The 26,921-nt window shown below is 47.2% G+C and overlaps 1 protein-coding gene across 5 annotated transcripts in view; it reads left to right on the top strand.

The window, feature by feature from the left end:
• Window positions 1-26,921, top strand: part of LOC115470793 (chromodomain-helicase-DNA-binding protein 9-like) — a 624,303-nt gene that overhangs the window by 114,684 nt on the left and 482,698 nt on the right. For 4 of the 5 annotated variants that reach the window (XM_030204322.1, XM_030204321.1, XM_030204320.1 and 1 more), the window contains exon 3: window positions 26,237-26,574. In XM_030204322.1, coding sequence (XP_030060182.1) covers window positions 26,237-26,574 — 338 coding nt within the window. Of the gene's footprint in view, window positions 1-25,180; window positions 25,300-26,236; window positions 26,575-26,921 lie in introns of those variants that run through there. The other variant, XM_030204324.1, reaches the window with a different exon arrangement.

Below are 26,921 nucleotides of genomic sequence, written 5' to 3'. Positions count from 1 at the left end.
TGCCCGGTACTTCGGCGTCGATGTGGACAGTGGTACCGAAGTTGTCATTGGCGATGTCGGCACCGGAGAGTGCATCGACCTCTGGAGCGCAGGTAATGGCTGTCCAGAGACCATCACATGCTGGCAGCAGTGAACCATCGAGTGGGTCTCCACCTACTACTATTACTATTTAACATTTCTAAAGCGCTGCTAGGATTATGCAGCGCTGTACAATTCAACATAGAAGGACAGTCCCTGCTCAAAGAGCTTACAATCTAACCTGCCTCGAGGGCTCCTGCGTTGCAGGCCCATCGGGACCAACCCCTTTCAGACCCGACTCCGAGGAGGCGTGTGGATTCCACGTCCTCCTCGTTGGTACCGAGGGGTACTGGTGACGTGTCTCGAGCGAAGGCAAAGAAGCACCGTCATCGGTCCCCTTCTCGTCATGGTACCAAGAGCTCCGGGGTGGCGAGGGAATTGGCCCCAGTGAATCGTCGACGCCAGGAGGACCGCTCACCCTCTATACAAGAGGTGTCGATGCACTGGTCTCCGGACAGCCCGGTGCTGCCGCCTCCTTGGCAGATTCTGGCCTGTATCGACGCCACAGCTTTTCTCGACAGACACTCTGAACGAGTGCCTCCATGCCATTCTTCCAGGGATCCTGGAAAGGCTGCTGTGACCGTCTGTTCCGGTACCAGAGGTGCTTGCGCCGACGGTATCGTCGATAGATGTGGCGGCTGACTCCCCGCCTGTGGTGAGGCCCTTGACGTCATTGCCTTCTGCGGAATCGGCCTCCCCCCGGGTTGACTCTCCGTCGACGTCGATGGAGGGAGCTTTATCGCCGCTGGCATGGGAGTCAGCTTCTCGGTATCGCCATCGAGGACATAGCTTCTTGGCGTCGAGACGGGCTCGGCTTCGGACTGCAGTCAGAGAACTCCTGTCCGATACCGAAGGAGAGGCCTCGTGGGAAGCAGAGGAAGACCCAAGATATTTCTCTTCTGAGGAGTCTTGTGGTCTTCATTCTGATCTGACTCCTTCGCCAGAGAGAAAGCTTTCTTCCCCAGAGAGTTTGTCTTTCTCGTCCTTTGTCCGGGTAATGTCTACAGCCATTCCCTTCCTGGTGGTAACTGAGGATGAGCCCAGGGCTGAGATTTCGAGGTCCTGGACTATCCTTCGCCACCTAAGGAGTCATCCACTGTTCCTCTACATAATGTCCTTAAGCAGACACTGTTGAGGAACTGGATGAAACCACTATCTAACCCCACCATTCCTAAGAAGGTTGAGTCCCAGTATAGGATTCACGGGGACCCAGAGTTGATGAAGGCCCAGTGCCTCATGACTCGGAGATTGTGGATTCTGCTCTCAAGAGAGCCAAAAGTACGAGAGATTTCGCCTCGGCACCCCCGGGACTGGAGGCTCGGACTTTGGTCTCTTTTGGGAGGAAGGCCTACCAGTCAGCTATGCTCATCTCCTAAATCCAGCCCTACCAGCTCTACATGAGCATTCACTTGCGGAATAATGTGAAGCAACTGGCGGACCTGGTCGATCAGCTCCCTTCGGAGCAGGCCAGGCCTTTTCAGGAGGTGGTCAGGCAGCTGAAGGCGTGTCGTAAATTCCTGTCCAGGGGTACTTTCATTTCTTTTGATGTAGCATCCAGATCCGCCGCTCAAGGTATAGTGATGCGCAGACTCTCATGGCTGTGTGCCTCTGACCTCGACAATCGAGTCCAACAGCGGCTTATGGATGTTCCTTGCCAGGGAGGATAATATTTTCGGCGAGAAAGTCGAACAGGTGGTAGAGCAGCTCCACCAGCGGGAAACCGCATTCGACAAACTCTCCCACCGGGCGCCTTCAGCATCTACCTCATCAGGTAGACGTTTTTACGGGGAAAAGAAGAATGCTCCCTATGCTTGCAACAAGCGTAGATACAATCCACCTTCCCCCCAGCCTGCTCAGGCTCAGCCCCAGCGCGCGCCTCGACAGGCCCCTGCATCTCCCCAGCAAAAGCAAGAGACGGGCTTTTGACTGGCTCCAGGCGAGCATAGCTGCAATAAGTGTCCGTGCCAGACGATCTACCGGTCGGGGGGAGGTTAAAATTTTTTCACCAAAGGTGGCCTCTTGTAACCTCTGATCGGTGGGTTCTTCAAATAGTCCAGCGGGGATACTTCCTCAATTTGATCTCCAAATCGCCCACTGGGAGCTCAGTCCTTCAGCTTCCAGCACAGGCAGGTACTTGCGGAAGAACTTTCCGCTCTTCTCAGCGCCAATGCGGTTGAGCCCGTGCCACCGGGGCAAGAAGGACTGGAATTATATTCCAGGTACTTACTTGTGGAAAAGAAAAGGGGGGGGGGGGGGGATGCGTCCCATCCTAGACCTAAGGGCCCTGAACAAATATCGTCCGAGAAAAGTTCAGGATGCTTTCCCTGGGCACCCTTCTTCCCATGATTCAGAAACATGATTGGCTATGCTCCCTGGACTTGAAGGATGCTTATACACACATCCCGATACTGCCAACTCACAGGCAGTATCTTTGATTCTGTCTGGGAACACAGCATTTTCAGTATTGTGTGCTGCACTTTGGGCTCGCCTCTGCGCCCCGGGTGTTCACCAAATGCCTGGTGGTCGTTGCAGCGTCGCTACGCAGGCTGGGAGTGCATGTGTTCCCTTATCTCGATGATTGGCTGGTGAAGAACACCTCGGAGGCAGGAGCTCTACAGTCCATGCAGATGACTCTCAAACTCCTGGAGCTACTGGGGTTTGTTATAAATTACCCAAAGTCCCATCTTGTTCCTGTTCAACAACTAGAATTCATAGGAGCTCTGCTGGACTCTTAGACAGCTCGGGCCTATCTTCCCGAGGCTAGGGCGGACAACCTTCTGTCCCAGGTTTCCTTGGCCAGAGCATCTCAACAGATCACAGCTCTGCAGATGTTGAGACTTCTGGGCCCCACAGTTCATGGGACCCCCATGGCACGCCTTCACATGAGGTTTGCTCAGTGGATCCTAGCTTCCCAGTGGTATCAAGCTGCAGGAGATCTAGAAGATGCAATCCTGTTGTCCACCGCTTTTCACAACTCCCTGATCTGGTGGACGATTCGATCCAGTTTGAGCTTGGGAAGTCCCTTTCAAATTCCTCAGCCTCAAAAAGTGCTGACCACAGATGCATCTCTCCTAGGGTGGGCAGCTCATGTGGATGGGCTCCACACTCAGGGAGCTTGGACCCTTCAGGAATCAGGTCTTCAGATCAATCTCCTGGAGTTATGAGCGATCTGGAACGCTCTAAAGGCTTTCAGAGATCGACTGGCCAATCAAATTATCCATATTCAGACAGACAACCAGGTTGCCATGTACTATGTCAACAAGCAGGGGAGCACCAGATCTCGCCCCCTGTGTCAGGAAGCCGTCCAGATGTGGCTTTGGGCCCGCCGTCGTGCTATGTTTCTTCAGGCCACATATCTGGCAGGCGTAAACAACAGTCTGGCTGACAGGTTGAGCAGGATAATGCAACCTCACGAGTGGTCTCTCAACAGGGCAGTTGTCCGCAAGATCTTCCGAGGGTGGGGCACCCCCTCGGTGGATCTTTTTGCCACTCAGATCAATCACAAGGTCCCTCAGTTCTGTTCCAGACTTCAGGCCTACGACAGGCTAGCCTCTGATGCCTTTCTCCTACTTTTGGGGACAGGCCTGTATGCGTATCCTCCCATACCTCTGGTGGGGAAGACTTTGCTGAAACTACAGCAAGACCGCGGAACCATGATTCTGATTGCACCCTTTTTGCCGCTTCAGATTTGGTTCCCTCTTCTTCTGGAGTTATCCTCTGAAGAACCATGGAGATTGGAGTGTTTTCCAACCCTCATCACTCAGAACGAGGGGGCGCTTCTGCATTCCAACCTCCAGTTTCTGGCTCTCACGGCCTGGATGTTGAGAGCGTAGATTTCGCCTCATTGGGCCTTTCTGAGGGTGTCTCCCGAGTCTTGCTCACTTCCAGGAAAGATTCCACGAAGAGGTGTTACTCTTTTAAATGGAGGAGGTTTGCCATCTGGTGTGACAGCAAGGCCCTAGACCCTCGCTCTTGTCCTGTACGGACCCTGCTTGAATACCTTCTGCACTTGTCCGAGTCTGGTCTTAAAACCAACTCCGTAAGAGTTCACCTTAGTGCTATTAGTGCTTATCATCATGTGGAAGGTAAGCCTATCTCTGGACTGCCTTTAGTTGTTCAATTCATGAGAGGCTTGCTCTTGTCAAAGCCCCCTGTCAAACCTCCTACGATGTCATGGGATCTCAACGTCGTTCTCGCCCGGCTGATGAAAGCTCATTTTGAGCCACTGGATTTCTGCCATCTGAAGTATTTGACCTGGAAGGTCATTTTCTTGGTGGCTGTTACTTCAGCTCTTGGAGTCAGTGAGCTTCAAGCCTTGGTAGCCCATGCTCCCTATTCTAAATTTCATCATAACAGAGTAGTCCTCCGCACTCACCCTAAGTTCTTGCCAAAGGTGGTGTCAAAGTTCCATCTGAATCAGTCAATTGTCTTGCCAACATTCTTTCCCCGTCCTCATACCCGCCCTGCTGAACGTCAGTTGCATACATTGGACTGCAAGAGAGCATTGGCCTTCTATGTGGAGCGGACAAGCCCCTTCAGACAGTCCGCCCAAATGTTTGTTTCTTTCGACCCCAACAGAAGGGGAGTGGCTGTCGGGAAATGCACCATATCCAATTGGCTAGCAGATTGCATTTCCTTCACTTACGCTGAAGCTGGGCTGACTCTTGAGGGTCATGTCACGGCTCATAGTGTTAGAGCCATGGCAGCGTCAGTGGCCCACTTGAAGTCAGCCACTATTGAAGAGATTTGCAAGGCTGCGACGTGGTCATCGGTCCATACATTCACATCTCAATACTGCCTCCAGCAGGATACCCGACGCAACAGTCAGTTTGGGCAGTCGGTGCTGCAGAATGTGTTCTCCACCCCCCAGGCCCATTTTATTCTGTTTCAGGCTGCACTATCAGTTAGATGTTTCTTCGTAGGTCAATTTTTTGTTATGTCCTCGCCGTTGCGAGGCCCAGTTGATCCTGTTTGTTGTTTTGAGTGAGCCTGGGGGCTAGGGATACCTATATGTAAGAACAAGTAGCCTGCTTGTCCTCGGAGAAAGCGAAGTTACTTACCTGTAGCAGGTATTCTCCGAGGACAGCAGGCTGATTGTTCTCACCAACCCACCCGCCTCCCCTTTGGAGTTGTTCTTTGTTTTTGCTTCATAAGTTTACTGAAGCGGGACTCTCGTGCGACGGGCGGGAAGATGGCTGCGCTTGCGTGGTACATGCACCCGCGCGCTCGAAGGCTTTAGCAACTTTTGTTGCTAGGAAGATTTTCCGGACCTGGGGCTGCCGTGGACGTCACCCATATGTGAGAATAATCAGCCTGCTGTCCTCGGAGAATACCTGCTACAGGTAAGTAACTTCACTTAACTCACCTTGAGCTACTGCTGAATAAGGTGTTTAAGCAAAAGATCAATCAATCAATCAATGTAGGTGCATACTCTTGGACAGATGATTTCTTCAGGAAATTTTTTCTACTTGCAGGAAAACTTTTATTCTTATAAATGACATTGAGGATTATTTTCAATGCACTTAGACTTACAAAGTTACATAGTAACCTATGGAAAAGTGCTTTCAAATTAAGCCGCATTGTCTTCTGGTTCTGACATTTCTGAGCGTTATTAAATGATGTAGCAAATCCAAAATGTTGAGTGGCTGATTTTTCATTTCATGGGTCCATAAGCTTTAGACTTGGGGACTTCCGCAGTGGTGCAGTGAGCTCCTGGGCAGTGTTTTTTTCTTTGGCAGGTTCTGTGCCTGTCGTGCTCTGTCCGCCATCTTGCAGATTCCCATCGTGCTGCACTGGTCGCCACTTTGCCGCACCAAGCGGCTGCTGGTGTGTGTGTTTCCTGCTCTGATGGTCGGTGCCAGTTGGCATATGACTGGTGGATTCTCATGGGTAAAGGCTTCCAGTTTGGGGTTTTCTTTGGTGCTGCTGCTGCGTTAAAAAAAGCGCTTTCTGTTCAGCTGGTGGGCCCTAGTCAGTCCTTAGATGTCTGGTTTTAGCCATGTCCCTTTGGCTCATGGACTCTTCATGTCCCTTAGGCTGCTCCATGTCTGCACTCTTAGGAGGCTGACTGGGTGCTTCTGAGTCTGCACCGGCAACACCTGCCTTGGTTCTTCTCTCATATGGTGCTTTTGAGGGCCTTTTTCTTTTTGGGTTCCCCTGCTTTCAGCCCCCTATTGTGATGCCCCGTTTCCTAATGCTCACTTCTCTCCCCCTGAGGCTGAATTCTCTTTCCCCGTGCTTCGGGGTTCTCTTTTTCTGCCCTGGGGGTGCTAGTTCCCTGTGACGCTTAGGGCTCCGTGTCCAACATCCGGATGTGCCTTCTGCGGATGCCCTTTTGCTGGTCTTTGGTCAGCCTAGTTCCCGGCTATTGCCGGTTTGAACTTCCTATGTCTCTCCATGGGCCAGTTCCTGGGTTCTGTTTTCCCTCAGGGAGTGTGATGGTAGTTTGGAACCGCTTTGTTTCCTACGGCACCTTGTTTCGGTCACAGCCTTCGGGTGGGGTGGGGTGGGGTGTCGGGACAGACTTGCTTGGCTGTGGTCTCTCTTGCTCCTGCTTTTCATTGTTGGCCTCCCAGCCAGGGAGGGCCTTCTTGGCCTAGCCCTTCGCCTCCGAAGATCTGCAGCCGGTCCCTTCGGGACAGCAATTTGGGTTGGTACGGTGGCATTCCTCCATCTCCGTGGCCAGCTACTTTCAGCGGGGCCATAGGACTATGGTCCCTTTTTAGTGGGGGCACACGGCATCTTTGTGGCAGTAGGGGAGTCCTCCCTTCTTTGGGGTGGCCTTGATTTTTGCCCGGGGTTTGGGCATTCCTTCCTCTTTGCAGGTCCAGTGTGAACCAGTCCTTATGGTGGCCAGCTGTTTCTCTTTGGAAGATGCACTATGCTTCGCTTCCCTTCAACTGGGGGTCTTGGAAAGCGGGCTCCATCTTTGTGGGAGCCCGCCTCGCCAGGTCTTGGTGTGCTGGTTTCTCCTACCTCAGGTGGGGTGTGGGCCTTATTTGTATTTTGGGGAAATTGTGATGCTTTTCCAGGTGGCACGCTGCCTTTTCCCCTGGAGGTTCAGTATTTCTGTGTCTCGCTGTGTTTGATTCCAGGGCACCGTCCCTTTGTTATAACCAAATACTGGTGGTTAGTCCTTACCCTTTCAGGGACCTGGTAAGTGTTGTTTCCTCACGGAAGGTTGTCCAGCGCACCCCACAGTAGCAGTGGGGTGATGCTTTGTTCCTCTTAGATGAATCGGGTCCTGGTCCACAGATAGTCATGTTTGGCTCTTTGGGCTATGTCTGGCTTTGCTCTCTTGCTGGGGGTAGAGCCTTGTTTCCTCTCTGGAGGTTGAGCCTTGCTTCTTATCGGGGGGGGGGGGGGGGCGGGGGGGGGTGCCTTGCACCGTCCATAGAGGTAGTTCCTGGTGCCATCTGTGGCTGTCGAGCCTTGCTCTGGCCATGGATGCCGAGCCTGGTCCCGCCTCTGGATGATGGGACTTGTCCCCTATCGGATTGGTGAAACTGGCTCTGTCTCTGGTTGTCAAATCCCTCTCCGGCTCGGGGTCTCGAGCCTGGCTCCGTTTATAGCAGTTGAGCATTGACCCGTTTCTGCCTGTTGAGCTTTGCTTCATCTCTAGATGCCGAGTCCTGCTCCATCTCAGGATGTTCCTAGATGTCCCTAGATGTCGACCCTTGCTCTGTCTGGGGATGTCGACTTTTTGCTCCATTTTTGGATGTCATGCACGTGAGCCGTGCATCATCTCTGGACGTCAAGCTGTGCCCCTTCCCTGGATCTGGAGCCTGTGCCCTGTCTCTGCATGCATAGCTTTGTCGAGCCTTGCCTTGTCGCTGGCTGCCGCAGCTTTCACTGGCCTTCAGCATTTGCTCTGTCAGGAGTTGTTGAGGCTTGTTCCAGCACTCGATGCCGGCCTCGTTTTTTTTCTCCCTCTCCTGTATCTGACTTCGTCCATCTTGAGAGATCTAGGCTTTCTCTGTCTCCAGGCTTCAGTCTGGTTCCGTCTTGTGGGCAAGCCTTGCTTCTTGCCTGGAGGTCAGGCCTTGCTTTGTTTCTGGATCAGGAGGTTTGTATGGAGTTGCTTGTAGTACCTTCCTCTGTCTCGGCTTGGCGGCCCATGTTCCATCTCGGGATGACATGTTCATTACCTCTCTGGAGGGTATGCTATGTCTAGGTTTGGAGCATTGCTCTCTCTCTCTCTCTCTTTCTCTCTCTGTGGGTCTCGGCCCCTAGTATGCTCTGGGTATGGAGTCTTGCTTCGGCTTCGCACATCGGGCTTTCTTTTGTCTGTCTGGTTTCGTCCTGCGGCACTTCTGAGGTCCCACCCACTTTCCTTGGTACATCCCACTTGTCTCTGGATTAATCTATGGGACGCTATGGAAGGTAAAATTAGTCCTTACCTGACCATTTTCTTTTCATTAGTCCCAACAGATAATTCCAGAGGCCTACCCTTGGATTTGGTTGCAAGATGGTGTGTGCGTGTGTGTCATCCTCTGGAAGTCTTGTTTTGCATTTTCTTGCAGGAGCTGTCTCCATGCAAGTTTGTTGCAGGGGAAGGACAGTGGTTGATTGGACACTGTTATGGCAGAGCTCTGGCGTTCTCTCTATCTCCACCTGCTGGTAGGGGGACATAACCCAGTCGTCTCTGGATTTATCTGTTGGGACTAGTGGGGAAGAAAATTATCAGGTAAGGACTAATTTTACCTTGAACCTAAGTGGTTTACAGTTTCATTTTACAGAGACTAGGGCCTGTCCTTGGTGAGCTCACAATCTAAGTGGTACATTGTACACCCCCCCCCCCCCCCAAAAAAAAAAAATAGCGAACTCCCCTCCTCCCACAACTGGAGTCAACCACACCAAAGCAAAGGAGAGAAAATCCATCACTTACTTATATTCCGCTCATGCCTTGAAAGGCTCAAATGGGACTACATTTCAAGGAGACCAGTAACGGATCACTGGGAATACAGTACATAAAAGAAGTACTTAAAAGAAGGTTGTAGTCTTCAAAGACCCCCAGATTGTATTCCACCTAGTTTCTGCATGTTTACGAACAGCACTTGGCTTTTTCGTCTGATAAATATATTTGAGTTTATGGTGCCACAATTGCAATGATGGGATATAAGAATCCTTCCTGCAACTGCCAGAGTAAGCTTGGCAGCATGTAGGAAATGGCTAACCAAAGTGGTCTGGCGCTTACAGAATCCAGGAATGTATTTTGTTGAGAAGACAGGGTCACCACGAAAGTGGAGGATCTTATATCACTATGTCAGTAGAAACCAGCAAAAGGAGTAGTGTGATCAGTAGAGCTCTCCCATAATGAAACAGAAGGACGAGGAATGTAATAAATAAAAACCTTTATTCTTCAGGACCCGACACAGCCTACATCAGGGGTCTGTACACAGAATCACTGATGCATAGTAAGGTGTCAGGATAACAGTAAAGACTAAATCCAAAATAGTAGTGTCAGCGTGAGACGCAGGAACAATGTGATTCTATGTACATACCCCTGATGTAGGCTTTACGCTGAAACACAGTGCTGTGTCAGGTTGTATTAATTACATTCTTCGTCCTTCTGTTTCTTTATGAGAGAGCCCTGCTGATCACACTACTCCTTTTGCTGGTTTTGTTGAAAAGAAAATTCAGCAGACCAGTATTCCAAAGCCTTGGGACAGGTCCACCAAATGTGACCTAAAGTGCTACGTTGAGTACAGGTCTGCCAACAGTCTGAGCAGGCCTGAGGGGAACCACTTAAAGCGGTCCGGGGTCAAGTACCAACAAGCAGCTAGGGTCTCCTCAGGGGGCAGGTGGGGCTGGCCTGTTCAGGGTTTCCCCTGTTCTTCTTGGAGGATAGATCAGGATAAATAAGATTTTCCAGGAGGAGTTCTCTCCAGGTGCTCCATCCCAGAGTCTGGCGACGTCTCTCCTAACAAGGACTTAGTGTCTCTGGTAGTTCACTTGTTTTGTCACAAGGAATTGTTCTCCCTCATTTACCGGGTGTTGTTGGCCCCTGCAATTTTCTTGATGGTGGTAGAGTCTGCCTCTGAAGGGGACCCTATTTTGGAGGACCTGAAGGGGCCACTGAAGGCTTTTTCCATCCACAGTGCTCTGCCACAGATGGTGGTACATATGTACATAAGTAATGCTACACTGGGAAAAGACCAAGGGTCCATCAAGCTTAGCATCCTGTCCACGACTGTGGCCAATCCAGGCCAAGGGCACCTGGCAAGCTTCCCAAATGTACAAACATTCTATACATGTTATTCCTGGAATTGTGGATTTTTCCCAAGTCAGTTTAGTAGTGGCTTATGGACTTGTCCTTTAGGAAACCGGCTAATCCCTTTTTAAACTCTGCTGGTTATCAAGGGGTACAGGGTTTATTTATTTATTTTTGTTACATTTGTACCCTGCGCTTCCCACTCATGGTAGGCTCAATGCTGATCAACAAGCTTTACTTCCTCCCTTGGGATGACCTGGAGAAGTTGTTTAGGGTTCTAAGGTAGATGCTGTAGTGGTGGCAGTGGTCATCAAGAAGTCCACCATTTTGGTGGAGGGTGGTATGGCCTTTAAGGAGTTCTACACCTGTAAGATGAAGTTGCTTCTTTCTTATGTTGCTAGACAAGTTAAGACGAATGGGTTATGTCTCCCTGTAAGCAGATGGAGGCAGAGAATACTTGACAGCTCAGAGATACCCTAACCAGTACAAAGTGCAGTGCAGCCCTGAACTTGCAAATATTTCTCTGCCTCCGGCAGATAGTTGATGTATTAATGTAGCAGATTGAGGTTTGTTCTTGGTTGGTCATTGGGCCTGACTCTCTTGGCTACAGACTATGGCTTGTAGCCTGTGGTCGAATCCTTGGCCACAGTAGCTCTCAGGGATTGGTCTACAGACTTCTTTTCTTTCTGGCCTTATGACTTTGAGGCTGGGGTTCAGAAGAGACAGACTTGTCCTTCAGGGATTGCCCTGCTGAAGGCAATGGCTGGCAGCATTCCCACAGGGCTGCAGCTAGTGGAGATGAGTAAGAGTGGGATTTGGTTCTCCACCCCCCCCCCCCCTTCCCCCCAAGACTTCTATGCTTTACTCAGTCTCTTCAGTTTTCTTTCTGGCATCCAAAAAAAAGAAGATGCGGAAGAAGGGAAATGTATGTCATTCAGTCAAGGAGTCAGAAAAGAAAGAGCCTCAGTGCAGTGACAGAGGAAAACCTGGCAGATCGTGGCTATTCAGAGGAGTGGACTTGTTCAGACATAGGCCCAAGGCTGTGAGGGTGGACAATGCAGAGATGTGCTCCCAGACACAGTCTTGTAGGGAAGGCTGTGAGGAAGGCTCCAACTGCCACGCCAACTGCATCAGAGTCGTCATAGTGCTTGGCAGCTGTGGCTAAATGTGGCATGGAGAGTAGCTGTTGACACTCAGGCTGGGTGTAGCATCATGAGGAGCCCGGCAGCAACAGCAACTTGTGGTAGCAGTACTCAATGCAAAGAGCTCCTAGCTCTCAGAGAATGGGTCTGTTCTCTAGAGACTAGAGTAGCAGACTTGGAAGAGCTGAGGGAGACAGAGAGGTACATAGAGGAGACCTACAGAGACGTTGGAGGAGCTGAGGGAGACAGAAAAGTACATAGAGTAGACCTACAGGGACGTTGTAGAGAAGTCCCACCTCCAGTGTGGCAGCCCCTGTCCCCTGTGCTGCATTGGAGGAGGGAGGTCTCCTAGAAGGAGAGCATCACCCTGGTGACATGGGAAGTACTCATGTAGCCAGGACCTGCCCACCAAGGGATGCACTGGGGATGCACTATCCTCTCACACTGAGGCTATGTCTCCCAAGAACTTCTGCCCAGATGGGAAGAGTTAGGACAGCTGCTGTAGTTGGTGAGTTGATCATTAGGCATTTAGATAGCTGGGTGACTGGTGGATGTGATGATTGCCTGGTCACTTGCCTGCCTGGTGCAAAGTTGGCAAACCTCGTGCATCACCTAGAGAGGATCTTAGTGCTGGGGAGGAGCCAGCTGTCTTAGTACATGTGATACAAGTGACATAGGAAAATGTGGGATGGAAGTTCTGGAAGACAAATTTAGGCTCTTGGGTAGAAAGCTGAAGTCCAGATCCTCCAGGGGGGTAATTTCAGAACCCAAAAGTTAGACAGAGCTCCGAAGTCTCAGTACATGATTGAGATGATGGTGTAGGGATGAGGGATTTAGATTTGTTAAGAATTGGGCGACATTCAGGGAAAAGGAGAGACTGTTCCGAAAGAATGGGCTCCACCTTATCTGGGATGGAATTTGGCTGCTACATTAAAAAGGAGATAGAGCAGCTTTTAAACTAGAATTTTTTTTATTTTTTTTTTTTTGGGGGGGGGGGGGGGGGGGGGAGCTGACAGCTACCGAGGAGTGCATGGTTCGGTGTGGAGTTTCCTTGAAGGATACTGTTGAAACAGGACATTTATGGAATCCCCAGTAGAGAGGTTTCAACAATGCTGAAAGTAAGCCAGGTGTGCTTAATGAGAGAGCAGGATAAAGGATGCATATTATCCCCTTCAACTTCTAAGGCACTTGCAGATCAAAGGAATACAACACAGTTGGAAGTGCCTGTATACAAGTGGTAGAAGCCTAAAAATTAAGATGGGACAGTTAAAGTATATGGTTGGGCACCTTTCTCCTAGGGATTTCTTCCCTAATTCAGATTCTGGTATCCTGGGCCTCCTTATAAGCTTTGTTCTCCTGTGGTCTCCAGGGAAGTTAAATAGGGCCCAGGTCCCTAAAGACAACTTGTCTTTAATCTCTTCATCTCAAAAGTCTTTTTGTCTATTCCACCTACTTCCAAGAATTCATATTGGCTTAACAAGAAGAGTTGTTTTTATGGGGGGTGGTGGTGGAGAGGGGTTTTTTCAGCTTCATTTTCATGTGGTCTCCAGGAAGTTAAAGGCATGCAAGTACAAGGGTGGGTCTTCTTAGGTCCAGGTCCCAAAAGACAACTTGTCTTTAAATCTCTTCATCTCAAAGAAGTCTTTTGTCTGTTCCACTTACATTAAGAGTTCGTATTGGGTTATCAAGAAGAGTTGGGTTTTTTTGGAGTGAGGGAGAGTGATTTCTTTCACTTAGGAATGTAAGGCCACCTGATCTCAGGGGTGAGAAGTCTCTCAAGCAGAGCTGCCAAGTTACTCAGTTCTAGGAGGGAGGTTTTTTGGCCAGTTCTGGTTTTAAACTTACATCCCAAAGCAGAGTGGTGTTTGTAGTCCCTTTCCCATTGAAATCAGTGCTGTAGGTACCCATAATGCATGAAGATGAGGTAGGCAGAAATCCAGGACTAGCCTAAAATCTCTCTCCTGGAACTGGGTGACTTGGAAACTCTGCTTGAGATTCAAGGCAGGCTTGAAAACTTGGCTGTTTGGCCAATACTTTGGATAAACGCATGTCTTCTGATTTTGGGTTTGCTTGTAAGGAATGGCACAGTGATTTTTTTTCTATGATCTCCCATCTTCTGACCCCTTTGTGTCATGTTAATTGTATTTCTATGTCTTCATGAATCCGGTTTCTTTAATTACTTTGTAAACTGCCTAGATCTGGGGTGGGCAACAACAGTCCTCAAGGGCCATAACCCAGTTGGGTTTTCAAGATTTCCACAATGAATATGCATGAAATCTATCTGCATAAATTGAAGCAGTACAAAATCAATCTCATACATATTCATTGTGGAAATCCTGAAAACCTGACTGGGTTGTGGCCCTTGAGGACTATGCTTGCCCACTCCTGGTCTAGATGTTATACAGTTAGTCAATAAAACAAATCCTAAATTAAACTAAAATCTGTGCAGGTAGTACTTCCCCCTTAAGAAGGGCTCTCTCAGTTGGCACATTCTTAGAGCAGTTTCAGGTGCTGGAGTAAATAATGTAAGAATTTGTATAATAAAATACTTTGCTGCTCAGAAAGAAATGTTCCTATGACTGTTCAACTAGTTTTCCTGATATAATGCACTATTTCAGCTTAACTGACCAAAATTGTCTTGATGTGGCTTCCTAATAGAATGCTGACCCCAGCCTAATTGGGAGTGTAACCATACAGATGTTTTGCTCAATATGTCCCTTTCACATGAACATTTTAAAAAATTTTCTTTGTAATATGCAGACCAGTTTACTGCCATGCTGTTAGCTACATGTGCTACCTTCTGATGTGACCTGTAGGGGAGCTGAGGCAGAGGCGCAGTGGTATATTTTATACAGTTCAAAGAGTTTTGCCTTGAACGGAAATAGGACATTTAAAAAAACTTTTGTTTTACCAATATACACCTGGGAATGAGAAGAACACATTTCAACATCCAGTTTTGTTTGTTTGAATTGAAATGCTATAATTTGTAGGATTGCTAATTAAGATTAGAGGCCTATTAAAATAACAATAGTATTAATTATAAATAAAGTGGTATTTTATCCTCTCATGAGTTATCTTTGTGCTGATTAACAAATTTCAGAACAATTAAGGTATAGAATCTGCAGTTCAGATTTAAATGAATATTTAAGATCATGGCAGCTTGGTATTCAGTATTAATGTACCGAATACTAACTAGAATGGAAATGTCTGTTTTCTCTTATGCTTTTGTATGCTTGGTGGGGAAAAAATGATAAAACAGATAAATGAAAGAAATGCTGATAAGTTCTTTGAGATGAGAATACTCATCTTGTTTAGGATCCTCTGCTTTTAATGATATTAGTGTTATCCATTGGCATGTAGCTCTTTCTGTCATGCCTGATGGACTCTGGAAGCACAGAATTTTTTTTTTTTTTAACATTTGTATCCCGCGCTATCCCACTCATGGCAGGCTCAATGCGGCTTACATGGGGCGATGGAGGGTTAAGTGACTTGCCCAGAGTCACAAGGAGCTGCCTGGGCCGGGAATCGAACTCAGTTCCTCAGTTCCCCAGGACCAAAGTCCACCACCCTAACCACTAGGCCACTCCTCCACAGAGGTTTCAAATATAAATAATGAAAGGTCTCAAATATGTATAAAAACTAGGGACTTCCTCTAAAATTTCTCAGATGATTGCTTCATATTCTACCACCTTATTCTTATCAGATACTATCATACTTCTTCATAGGCAAACTATTATTTGGACTTATATAATACCATTCATTGAAATTAGACCTTGTATGCCTTAGAAGGGGTATTAAGAAATATATATAGATGTACTTCAAGGACTGATGTTTGTTATAATGCATGAACAAATGTGTAATAGTTTAGTTAACGAAAGTGGGGTTTGTAAATGAGTGTCACTTTATAAATAGGAAAATATTGGGTTCAAGTCCTAGCTTTTCACATGATTCTTTGTGATGTTGAGCACATCACTTTTGCCCTTGTCTGTTACCAGTTGTAATTCCTTAATACTAATGTGATTAATACATTTGTAAAGCAGTTTGAGCTTAGAAGGGGTAACATTTACTAAACTGAATTAGATAATTTTGAAAGCATAGGTACAGGGAGGTAGGGAACAACATAGAGGTAGTGGCACAATTTGTACAAAGTAATAGGATTCCTAGCTCAAATTCTCTAGTACCAGCTATTCCTCTCTTCTGCTACTTGTGTTATAATGTTACGTTATAACAAGGCTAGTAAAACAGGCCCGTTTCTGACACAAATGAAATGGGCGCTAGCAAGGTTTTCCTCGGAGTGTGTATGTTTGAGTATGTGTGAGAGTGACTGTGTGACAGAGAGTGAATGTGCGAGTGTGTGACAGAGAGAGATTGAGACTGGGTGCGAGTGTGTCTGTGAGAGAGATAGTGTGTGTGTGAGAGTGAGTGTGTGTGCCAGGGGCCCCCCTCCCTCCCTCCGAGTTCCAGGGCCGTCCCCCTGCTTTTTTTTTTTTTGTTTCCTAGTTTTTGTACAGGTGGGGCATTCCCTCCCTTCTCTCCTCTCGTCCCCTCCCCCGAGTTCCAAATCCCTCTCCTCCCCGGAGTTCCAGGCCCCCTACCTCCTTCCTTCCTGGCCCCCTTCCTCCCTCCCCCCTTCCGAGTTCCGGCACTCCTCTCCCTCCCTCCCCCCCCCCCGAGTTCCAGACCCCCACCTCCCTCCCTCCGATTTCCAGAGCCCCCTTCCCTCCGATTTCCAGACCCCCCCGCCGAGTTCCTGACCCCTGGACCCCTGCCGTGACCCTCTCAAGCCCCCCTTCCTGCCGCCAACCCTCCCCCGCCGCCGTTGCGTACCTGTGGAAATCGGAGGGAGGGATTCTTCTGACAGCGCGTTACCATGGGCGGAGCTATTACAAAGCCTACAAACACTTTAGGGCTTCACGGCTTCACTTCCAAGCTGCCACGGAGTCAGCTTCAGAACGTTGGAGGTGCGAATTATTATATTAGATTCTCCTGTTCATACTTCAAAAATGCTTCTTGAGTGAATGTGATATCTTTTATGGGTTTGGGTGTGAGCAGATGAATGATTTAGATTTGAAAAGGTACTACTGTTATGCATCAGGAATGTAAATAAATTTACAATCTCACTTTCATAGGTGCTACTTATGTTTCCTCAATAAAAGGAGAAATCTCTCCAAGGACAAGCAGGCCTATGTATTCTCACACATGAGTAACGCGATCTCGCGTTTGCTGGTCGAGAACTTGTAACAAGTTAGTAAGAGCTTTGTGGAGTGCAAGGCACGTTCCACTGTACATATTCGAGTGCCTTCCTGCCTGCCGCGAGAAAGTGGTTACCACAGTTTCCCCCTCCCCCGTTTTTTTTTAAAATTTTTTTTTACCATGGTGAGGAGTGGTTGTTTCCTTCTGCTCATCACAGCTCACTCCAAAAGAGGTTTTTTGGAGTTCCTTTCAGCGTTTTTCACTGTGCCTTTGTGCACCTTTACTTCTCCTTATTGTGTTAGTTCCCCCCCCCCCCCCCCCCCCCCCCCCGGCTTTTAAGTTTCCTTTATTTTCTGTGCCATTGGGCCACATTCAGGCCTCGACTTCGGTCTGGTTCTCCCGTCCTCCTACTGTCTGGTGCTTTGCCCCTTTTTTTGGCATCATCAAGTCGTTTGATTTGGCTCCGGAAGTTTTTCCTTCCATGTCCAGGAGAGTTCCCAGCAGCTTTAAGCGCTGTATCTGGTGCAATAGGACCATCTCTGTCACGGACACCCATTCTTGGTGTTTGAAGTCTGATCATAGCCCTTCCACCTGTGTCCTGTGTCTTCGGATGAAGAAGAGGATCCAGTTGGCCAGAGAGGCTCTGCGTGAAAAGTTTTGGAGCCTGATCCGAATCATCAGCGTTGACCGGCTGTGCTGGCATCAGTGTCTGGTATTGCATCAGCATCGGTACATATGGCTGCTAGACCTGTAGACACTGTGAGCAGTTGTGCATCGAATGGATCTTCACCTGCTTTGGCGCTGACTACTGCGCATAACCCTCGGAATCAGCCTGCATTGTACCCGACACTGAGGCGATATGAGTGTTTGATTTTGTCCTCGATGGCACTGAGGAGCCTTGACGACCGGCTTCGAGCAAAGACCAAGAAGCGTCGGCATTGATCCCACTTGATTCACGATGCCTAGAGCTCCGGGGTGTTGAGGGATTTGGCACCCGAGAAGCGTCAGTGCTGGGAGGACTACTTCCCCTCCATAGAGGAGTTGGTGATGTGCCGGTCTCCCTGCAGCCAGGACTAACCTTCCATCTCTACCCCAGCAGCTCCGCAGCCTGTCTCTGAGCTGACACCCCAGACTTTCCTGGTGTCGTCCCTCAAGCACATCTGTGCCTTTCTCCCTGAGCTGCTGGCTGGCTTCATGCAACAGACTGCATCAGGAGTTGTGCCTGTCATGACTCTTGTTGCAGCCCCTCTTGGCCCTCAGCCTGAGATGCGACCCCCCCCCCCCCCCAAGCACCGGTATCGACCACCACCCAAGCCTGCACTCCCTCGATGTCAGTAGAGGAAACTTCACCAGAGTCGAGGTGGGAGCCGAATCCTTGACGCCTCTCTCGAGGACATGGCTCCTCCAGTTCGAGGCAGGGCTTGGTCTCAGCTCTCCATTGCAGAGTTTTTGATTGACACCAATGAAGAGCGCTCATAGGAGTCTGAAGAGCATCCATGGTACTTCTCAGAGGAGGAGTTCTATGGTATCCCTTCTGACCCCCTCCCCTTCATTGGAAAGGAGAAAGTCCCCTCCAGAAAGCCTTTCCTTTCCCTCATTTTTCAAGGAAACAGTGGCTGCCATTCCATTTCTTTTGGAGGTGGAGGACGAGCCCTAGGCCAAGATGATCGAGGTCCTCGACTACGAGTCTCCAACTAGAGAGGCTGTGACTGTCCCACTGCACAACATCTTGCATGATGATCTTCTACGAAATTGGGAGTCCCCTCTGTCTGTTCTGGTACTTCCCAAAAAGATTGAACCCATGTACCAGATTCAGAGTACGCCTGAGTTTGATGAGCCTCGGCTGCCTCATCATTCCCTGGTAGTTGAATCCCACACTCATAAGGGCCAAGATTTCTAGAGACTGTGCTTTGGCACTCCCAGGCAGAGAAGCTAGGACTCTTTTGGGTGAAAGATGTTTCAGACTTCTATGCATGTATCCCATGTTCAATCATACCAGCTCTTCATGAGTGTGTAGTTGTGGGACTTGATGCGCAAGCTGCTGGATTTGGCAGGCTGTCTACCACCAAAGCAAGCTGAATTGTTTCACTATTTGGCCAAGCAGCAGAAAGTATGTTGTAAATTCTTGGCCAGGGGTGCCTGTGATACTTTTGATGTGGCATCCAGGATTTCTGCTCAAAGTATAGTGATTCGCTGTCTCTCCTAGCTGCTTGTCTATGACTTGGAACTGGCAGTTCAGCAGAAGTTGGTGGATGCCCCGTGCTGGGGGGATAACTTAGTTGGCGAGAAAGTGGAGGAGGTCACTGGCCAAATCAAAAATCACATGGATACTATCCACTCTCTCTCCCTCCGGATGCCTTCTCCATCTGCCTCTTCATCTAGAAGTTCTTTTGGCAGTTCGAGAAGGGGAGCCTACTACTCACAGAGGTATAGGTACACCACCTTCTGTCGCTCGCTTCAGCAGGCACAGCGCCAGCGCTCATTCACATCAACAGCTTGCACCTAAGGCCCCTGCTGCTCCCCAGTCAAAGCAGGGGATGAGCTTTTGACGGGCTCCAGCAGAGCATAGTCACAGTAAAAGTATCCGTGCTGGACAACTTGCCAGGCGGGGGGAGGCTGATGTGTTTCCATGAAAGGTGGCCCTTTGTAACCTTAGGCCTGTGGGTTCTTCAAATAATCCATCTTCGGTACACCCTCAGTTGGCATCAAAAACCTCCAAATTGCCCACCAAGATCTCATTACTTCAGTTGTCCTTATGAGCAGGTACTTGCAGAGGAACTCTAAGCCCTTATGAAGGCCACAGGGGAAGAAGGGCGTGGATTCTATTCCAGGTACTTTCTTGAGCAAAAGAAAGCGGGGGATGCATACTATCCTAGAACTAAGGGCCCTGAACAAATTTCTGGTCAAAGAGAAGTTCAGGATGGTTTCCCTGGGCATCCTTCTTCCCATGATTCAGGAAAATGATTGGCTATGCTCTCTGGACTTAAAGGATGCTTATGTGCACATCCCAGTACTTCCAGCTCACCGGATGTATCTCCGATTTCGGCTAGGACCACGTGTTGCCTTTTGGCCTAGCATCAGCTCCCAGGGTATTTACCAAATGTCTAGCGGTATTTGTAGCATTGCTACGCGGACTGGGAGTCCATGTGTTCCCTTATCTTGATGATTGACTGGTGAAAAACACGTCGGAGGACAGTGCTTGTGAGTCCATTCGAATGACTATTTGGGTTCTCGAGCTACTAGAGTTTGTTTTAAACTACCCCAAGTCCCACTCCACCCTGTCCAGCAATTGGAATTCATTGGAGCCCTGCTGGATACGCAGCAGGTTCGAGTTTTCCTTCTGGGGCCATGTGCAGACATTCTAGTCACACTGGCTTCTCGGGTTCACACCTCTCAGCAGGTCGTAGCTTAGCAGATGTTGAGGTGGTTGGGACACATGGTGTCCACAGTTTATGCGACACCCGTGACACATAGTCACATGAGAACTGCCCAGTGGACCCTAGCTTCTCGGTGGTGCAAGCGAAAGGGAACCTGCAAGAGGTCATCGAGTGTCCCCGGAGTTTGCTTGTTCCCTGTTGTGGACCATTTGATCCGGTTTGACTCTGGGATTTCTATTCCAAATTCCTCAGCTGCAGAAAATGCTGATGACGAATGCGTCTCTCTTCGGTTGGGGAGCCCATGTAGATGGGCTTCACACTCAATGTTCTTTGTCAACCCAGGAAACAGATCTCCAGATCAACCTCCTGGAGCTTTGAGCTATTTGGAATGCTTTAAAGGCTTTCAGAGATCGGCTATCTCAACACACTGTACTAATTCAAACTGACAATCGGGTTGTAATATATTACACCAACAAGCAAGGGGGCACATGATCCCACCCTCTGTGTCAGGAGGCTGTTTGGATGTGGCATTGGGCTCTCCGGCATGATATGTTCAGCGCCACTTATCTGGTGGGCTATAACAGCCTGACTGACAAACTGAGCAGGGTCATGCAACCATACGAGTGGTTTCTTAATATGGGCGTAGCCTGAGAAATCTTCCAAGCCTGGGGCACCCCTTTGGTCGATGTCTTTGCCACTCAGATCAATCATAAGTTCCCTCAGTTCTGTTCTAGGCTGCAGTTCCATGACAGACTAGCGTCGGATGCTTTCCTCCTTCATTGAGGGACAGGTCTTCTTTATGTGTATCCTCCCATACCTCTTGTGGAGAAGACTTTGCTGAACTCAAGCAAGACCAGGGGATCATGACTCTGATCACTCCTTACTGGCTTTGACATATCTGGTTCCCTCTTCTTCTGGAGTTATTCTCTGAAGAACCATGGAGATTAGAGTGTTTTCCAACCCTCATCATGCAGAACGAAGGATCTGTTCTGCATCCCAACCTTCAGTCTCTGGCCCTCACAGCCAGAGTCTAGAATTTTCTTCCTTGGGTCTATTGGAGGGCATCTCCTGGGTCTTGCTGGCTTCCATCTGATGTGAGGGCAAGGCTCTAGTTCCAATTTCCTGCTTTGCACAGACCCTGCTTGAATACCTTCTACACCTCTCTAAGTCTGGGCTCAAGACCAGCTCTGTAAGGGTTCTCACCTCAGTGCAATTAGTGCTTATCATGTAGAGGGTAAGCTCATCTCTGGACAGCCTCTAGTTTGCTTCATGAGAGGTTTGCTTTTGTCAAAGCCCCCTGTCAAACTTTCACCAGTGTTACATAGTAACATAGTAGATGACGGCAGAAAAAGACCTGCACGTTCCATCCAGTCTGCCCAACAAGATAACTCATATTTGCTGCTTTTTGTGTATACCCTACTTTGATTTGTACCTGTGCTCTTCAGGGCACAGACCGTATAAGTCTGCCCAGAACTATCCCCGCCTCCCAACCACCAGCCCCTCCTCCCAACCACCGGCTCTGGCACAGACCGTACAAGTCTGTCCAGCACTATCCCCGCCTCCCAACCACCAGTCCTGCTTCCCACCACCGGCTCTGGCACAGACCGTATAAGTCTGCCCAGCACTATCCCCGCCTCCCAACCACCAGCCCCGCCTCCCGATCTTGACTAAGCTCCTGAGGATCCATTCCCTCGGCACAGGATTCCTTTATGCCCATCCCACACATGTTTGAATTCCGTCACCGCCTTCACATCCACCACCTCCCGCGGGAGGGCACTCCAAGCATCCACCACTCTCTCCGTGAAAAAACACACCCCGACACCCTTCCTGAGTCTGCCCCCCTTCAATCTCACTCCATGTCCTCTCGTTCTACCATCTTTCCATCTCCGGAAAAGGTTTGCCTGCGGACTAACACCTTTCAAATATTTGAACGTCTGCATCATATTACCCCTGTTTCTCCTCTCCTCCAGAGTATACATGTTCAGTTCAGCAAGTCTCTCCTCATACGTCTTGCAACGCAAATCCCACACCATTCTCGCAGCCCCTCTCTGCACCGCTTCAATTCTCTTTACATCCCTAACCAGATACGGCCTCCAAAACTGAACACAATACTGAAAAAAAAGACATATGGTCTTTTGCACATATGTCTGTTCACATATGTATGTAAATGACCAGAACAGAGGCATTTACACACGTACTTTAATCTAGTCAGCTGCTTATACTCGTAGAATTAACCCCACAGAGTCTGGGCACAGGTAAGGTGGAGAATGGCCTCTAATGCCTATCTATACATGTAATGGCCATATTTATAAACATATAGCTATACGTTTTCTGTATGTTTGTTGAGAAGCAATCCTAATGTTAACCATATAAGCTATACATATGTGATCGTCTCTGGGAATAGGTGGCTAAAGTAGTGCATCCAAAATATGTTGAGAATGGCCGCAGGGGTGGACTGACAGTGTTCTGGGCCCTTGGCCATAATGTGATAACTATGATACAGAGATTATGATAAAAAAATGTAAAAGATAAGGAACATAAGCAATCCAGATAATTTCAAACTAAAACTTAACACAGATAAAACTTAATTCCTAAAAATAATTAACCCTCACTATCCTATGAATCTTAGTATCTTTACTATTAAGAATAAAACCTATTCTCTTGAGTCATCAATGAAACTCTTTTCCTCACCCTTGAAAACCAAATCTCTAAGTTGACCTCGAGTGTCTTTCATTTACTTTGGAAGCTAAAGAGATTTATTTAGCCATTTTTCTCTAAATCTGTTTTACATACTTTGGTTCAATCCCTTGTCCTCACCAAATTTGACTATTGCAATTCCATCTATGCTGGACTTAATGGTGGTCTTCTGAAAAAGTTAAAAACAGCTCAAAATACTGCTGCTCATCTTATATGTAGATCTCCTCGCTTCGCCAAAGCCACTCCTCTTTTATATGAGCTACATTGTTTACCAATAAAAGATAGAATATCTGACCATCTCTGGACAGCCTCTAGTTTGCTTCATGAGAGGTTTGCTTTTGTCAAAGCCCCCTGTCAAACTTTTACCAGTGTTACGGACCTCAACGTTGTCACCCAGCTGATGAAAGCTCCTTTTGAACCACTGGATTCCTGCCATCTGAAGTACTTGACCTGGAAGGTCATTTTCTTGATGGCTGTTACTTCAGCTCGTAGAATCAGTGAGTTTTGAGCCTTGGTAGTGGATGCACCATATACTAAGTTTCATCATGACAGAGTAGTCCTCTTCATGCACCCTAAGTTCTGTCTAAGGTGGTGTCGGAGTTCTATCTGAATAAATTGATTCTTACCAATATTTTTTCCCTGACCTCATGCCCATCCTACTACTACTGCTACTACATTTCTATAGTGCTACTAGATGTATGCAGCACTGTACACATAATGTGCAGATACTTTTGCTGTCCTTAGAGGGCTCACAATCGAAGTTTTTGTACCTAGGGCAATGGAGGGTTAAGTGACTTGCCCAAGGTCACAAGGAGCTAGAATGGGAATCAAACCCAGGTTGCCAGGATCAAAGCCCACTGCACTAACCATTAGGTCACTCCTCCCTCAAGGCTGCAATGTGGTCTTATGCATTCACATCTCACTACTGTCTTGAGCAGGATACCCGACGTGGCAGTCGGTTTGGACAGACAGTATTGTGGAATCTGTTTGGCGTCTAGAATCCAACTCCATCACTTAAGGCCCGTTTTGATCTATGCTGCACTCTCACTCAGTTTGTATATAGTTTTCAGGTAAATCTGTGTTCTGTTCTCACCATTATGAGACCCAGTTGACCACTGGTGGTTGTTTTCAGAGAGCCTTGTTGCTAGTGATTCCCCATGTGTGAGAATACTTAGGCCTGCTTCTCCTTTTATTCTCTGAGGACAGCAGGCCTTATATTCTCATAACTCTCCTAACCTCCCCTTGGAGTTGTCTTCTTTTTTTCTTTTTCTTTACTATAGTATTGTACTGCAGTAAATGCACTTTCGCAGAGGGTGGGATGGCACTCTTGCATGCGCAGTGGAGCATGTCTTGTGCTCTACAAAGCTCTTACTAGCTTGTTTTAAGCTCCGGACTGGGCAACGCAGGATCACATTACCCATGTGTGAGAATATAAGACCTGCTGTCCTCAGAGAATACCTCCTACAGGTAAGTATCTTCTTTTTGCTGTGTGTAGTACAGCTGTATTGTTGAGGTGTAGGTGGGTATTTACACAGAACAGTGCTGCACAAGTAGTGATGGCTGTCAATCCAGTGAACTGACTGAATTGGTCCTTTATTATATTTCTTTGTGGTATGTTGTAAAGATCTATTATATGGGAATTGTTCCCATGCAGAACCTGCTTGTTTTTCATATTGAGAGTTCGTTGTCCAGAGAAAAAAGATGGATGCAGCTTTCCAATTTGCTGCAGGATGTGGAAATGCAAGAGTTAAGCAGTCTACCAGGTCTAAGAGAGAACAGCCTGTTGGGGGTTAAATTGCAGAGTCTAATGGAATAATAACTGGTAGCACCATCTGGTGGCCTACTTCTGCAGGAGTCAGTATTTTTAACGGCATCTCTAATATTCATGCCGATGCATTTTGATGCTTTGTGCATTCATTTCTTTTTGCTTTGTTAGAATCTGGCTACTTACAGCTGTTGTAGAAATTCTGCTCTTTGGGGAGCTTGGCAGTCTGTCATACTTGAATACGATGACCGGTGAACGTGTACTTGTCAGGGAGGAAATGTGTTGATATATCATAATGTGTATTTGTGGAGCGCTGTGCATGTCTTGGCCGCAGCTTGTTAAATAGGCTGTTTAGCAGTTCTCTTCTTTCAATGCTTTTCTCTTGAGTACTGCCTGTGGTGGTGAAAAAGCAGGGGTGAGCCTTTGTCTGACGCCAAAAATGTCTTCAGTGAAGAGGCCAAGAGGAAGGGTAAGTGAAAGTCTGAATGAGTGGGAGGAGGAGGGGTTCTTTGGGCTAAAAGGCTAATGGGATTGAATAACCTTCCTTATTACTGGCTGCTGCTGCTGCAGGAGTCGTGCTGCATCGCCATCTTGAGCTTGTTGCTGTTTTCTCGAATCTTGGTTATTTGTTATAGCCTGTAGGCCTTAAGGTGGCATTTTTAGTTAGTGATCCTGAACCCTGCCTGCCTTTTAGTGCTGCAGCACAGCTGGAAAGCATTTGAGGAGGTGCATATAGAAAATGTCTCCAATGAAGTGTACTGAATTTATCCTGAAAAGGTGTTTGGAAATTCCTGGTGGCTTTTCTCTGTGCCGTAGTCAGAAGCACATTTACGGGTGAGAGCATAAAACTGATATTCTTTGTGTGTGTGTGTGTAAGAAATACTTTTCATGCCTCACATTTAATTTAACCCCCCCCCCCCCAAAAAAAAAAAAAAAAAAACAACAAAGCACCCCCTTGCTCTGTGAGTGTTTTCAGAAATATCAGAAATTGTAATTTAGATTCTGGATTTTCTTCTGTAGAGAGCCTTGTGTGCAGAAGCAAGGACAATGATCAAGAGTAGAATCTCAAGTGCTAACTTTATACTCCAGCTTTATAGAAGTGGAGAGATATGTATTTCTTTATTGATGTGGTAAATTTATGTATAAATAGACATTATTTTTCCCTGCAAGCCATAGATCTTGTAAAATATGTTTATCTATAGGAGAACAAACTAGTGCTATGAGATTTGTGTCTTGCCATCGGAATGCTATATTAAGCCTGGTACATGGCCATAGAAAAGTGAAAAATGTATTTTCAGTGTATCCCTTGATGAAGTTTTGCTTTCATCCAGTTTAAACAAACTACAAGAACTATCTTCCAAGCACACATAATAGTGCAGCCTGTTAACAAGGTAGTCAGAAATGGGTTGGGAACTTCAGTGAATCAGTTTTTCTTACTGTTTCCTTTATTTTCAGTCTTTATAAAGTCTTGTAAAGACTATGTCAAAATTTCTAATCATTTCATGGTTGTTAACCGATTCTAATGATGTGTTATGAAGGGTATTTGGTTTTTGATTGTAAACCTCTTAAGGGTTTCAGCTAGAGGTGATATATTAAGTCTAATAAAACTTTTATAAATAAAATACTTTTATTTCTATAATTTCTTAAAATGAGTGATTTTTTTTAAAATTCATGCTACTGTGTAAATCAAAGTATAACATGTTTTGCAAATGTTCTGCATGTTAAAAGAAAATGCTTTCCTCTAAGTGAAATGAGCATATTTGTTTTCCAGCCTCCTTTATCAAAGAAGATGGATGGCTCAGTTGCTTATTCAAAGTTGCAGAATACCCAGGTGAAAACCTTTTCTGAAAAGAGACAGAAAAAGAAAGCTGAATTGGAAAGCAAGCAAGAGAAGGCAAATCGCATCATCTCAGAAGCGATAGCAAAAGCAAAAGAGCGAGGAGAACGAAACATTCCACGGGTAATGAGCCCTGAAACTTTTCCCTGTGTTTCTTCTGAAGTAAGAGAACAGAAGAAAGGGCGAAAGATGAAATGCAAACCCAAAGATAAGGAGAGCAAAAAAATGAAAACTGTTTTATCTGCTAAGCTAAAAGGAAAGACAAAAATTGGGTGAGTGTTTTATAGAGCATACCTTTTATTCTCTTATTATCCTAAATATCTTTTGGGGATGGGGAAAATCTCTTGTTAATGACAAACGTATACTCTTTTGTTTAGTTATTAAGGTTTTCCATTTTGGATCCTTTCTGTTAGTTTTCCTAAAACTATGTTTTGACTTTATAGCACTAAAGAAAGCAGACCTGGTACCTGGTTTTGTATTGTAATGCAGTTGTATATCAGGACTGAAACTAAACTCTTCAATAACGATTATTGTATTATAAGCAAACACAAGATAAAATATTGCACTTTAAAGGTGATAATTTTTGTAGTCTTATCCTGTGTTGTCTTTTGAAAGAATG

Source organism: Microcaecilia unicolor, chromosome 5, assembly GCF_901765095.1.
Source record: "Microcaecilia unicolor chromosome 5, aMicUni1.1, whole genome shotgun sequence".
Classification (NCBI taxonomy): domain Eukaryota; kingdom Metazoa; phylum Chordata; class Amphibia; order Gymnophiona; family Siphonopidae; genus Microcaecilia; species Microcaecilia unicolor.
Note: the sequence above shows the minus strand (reverse complement) of the source record. Positions and strands in the feature narration are given on the sequence as shown.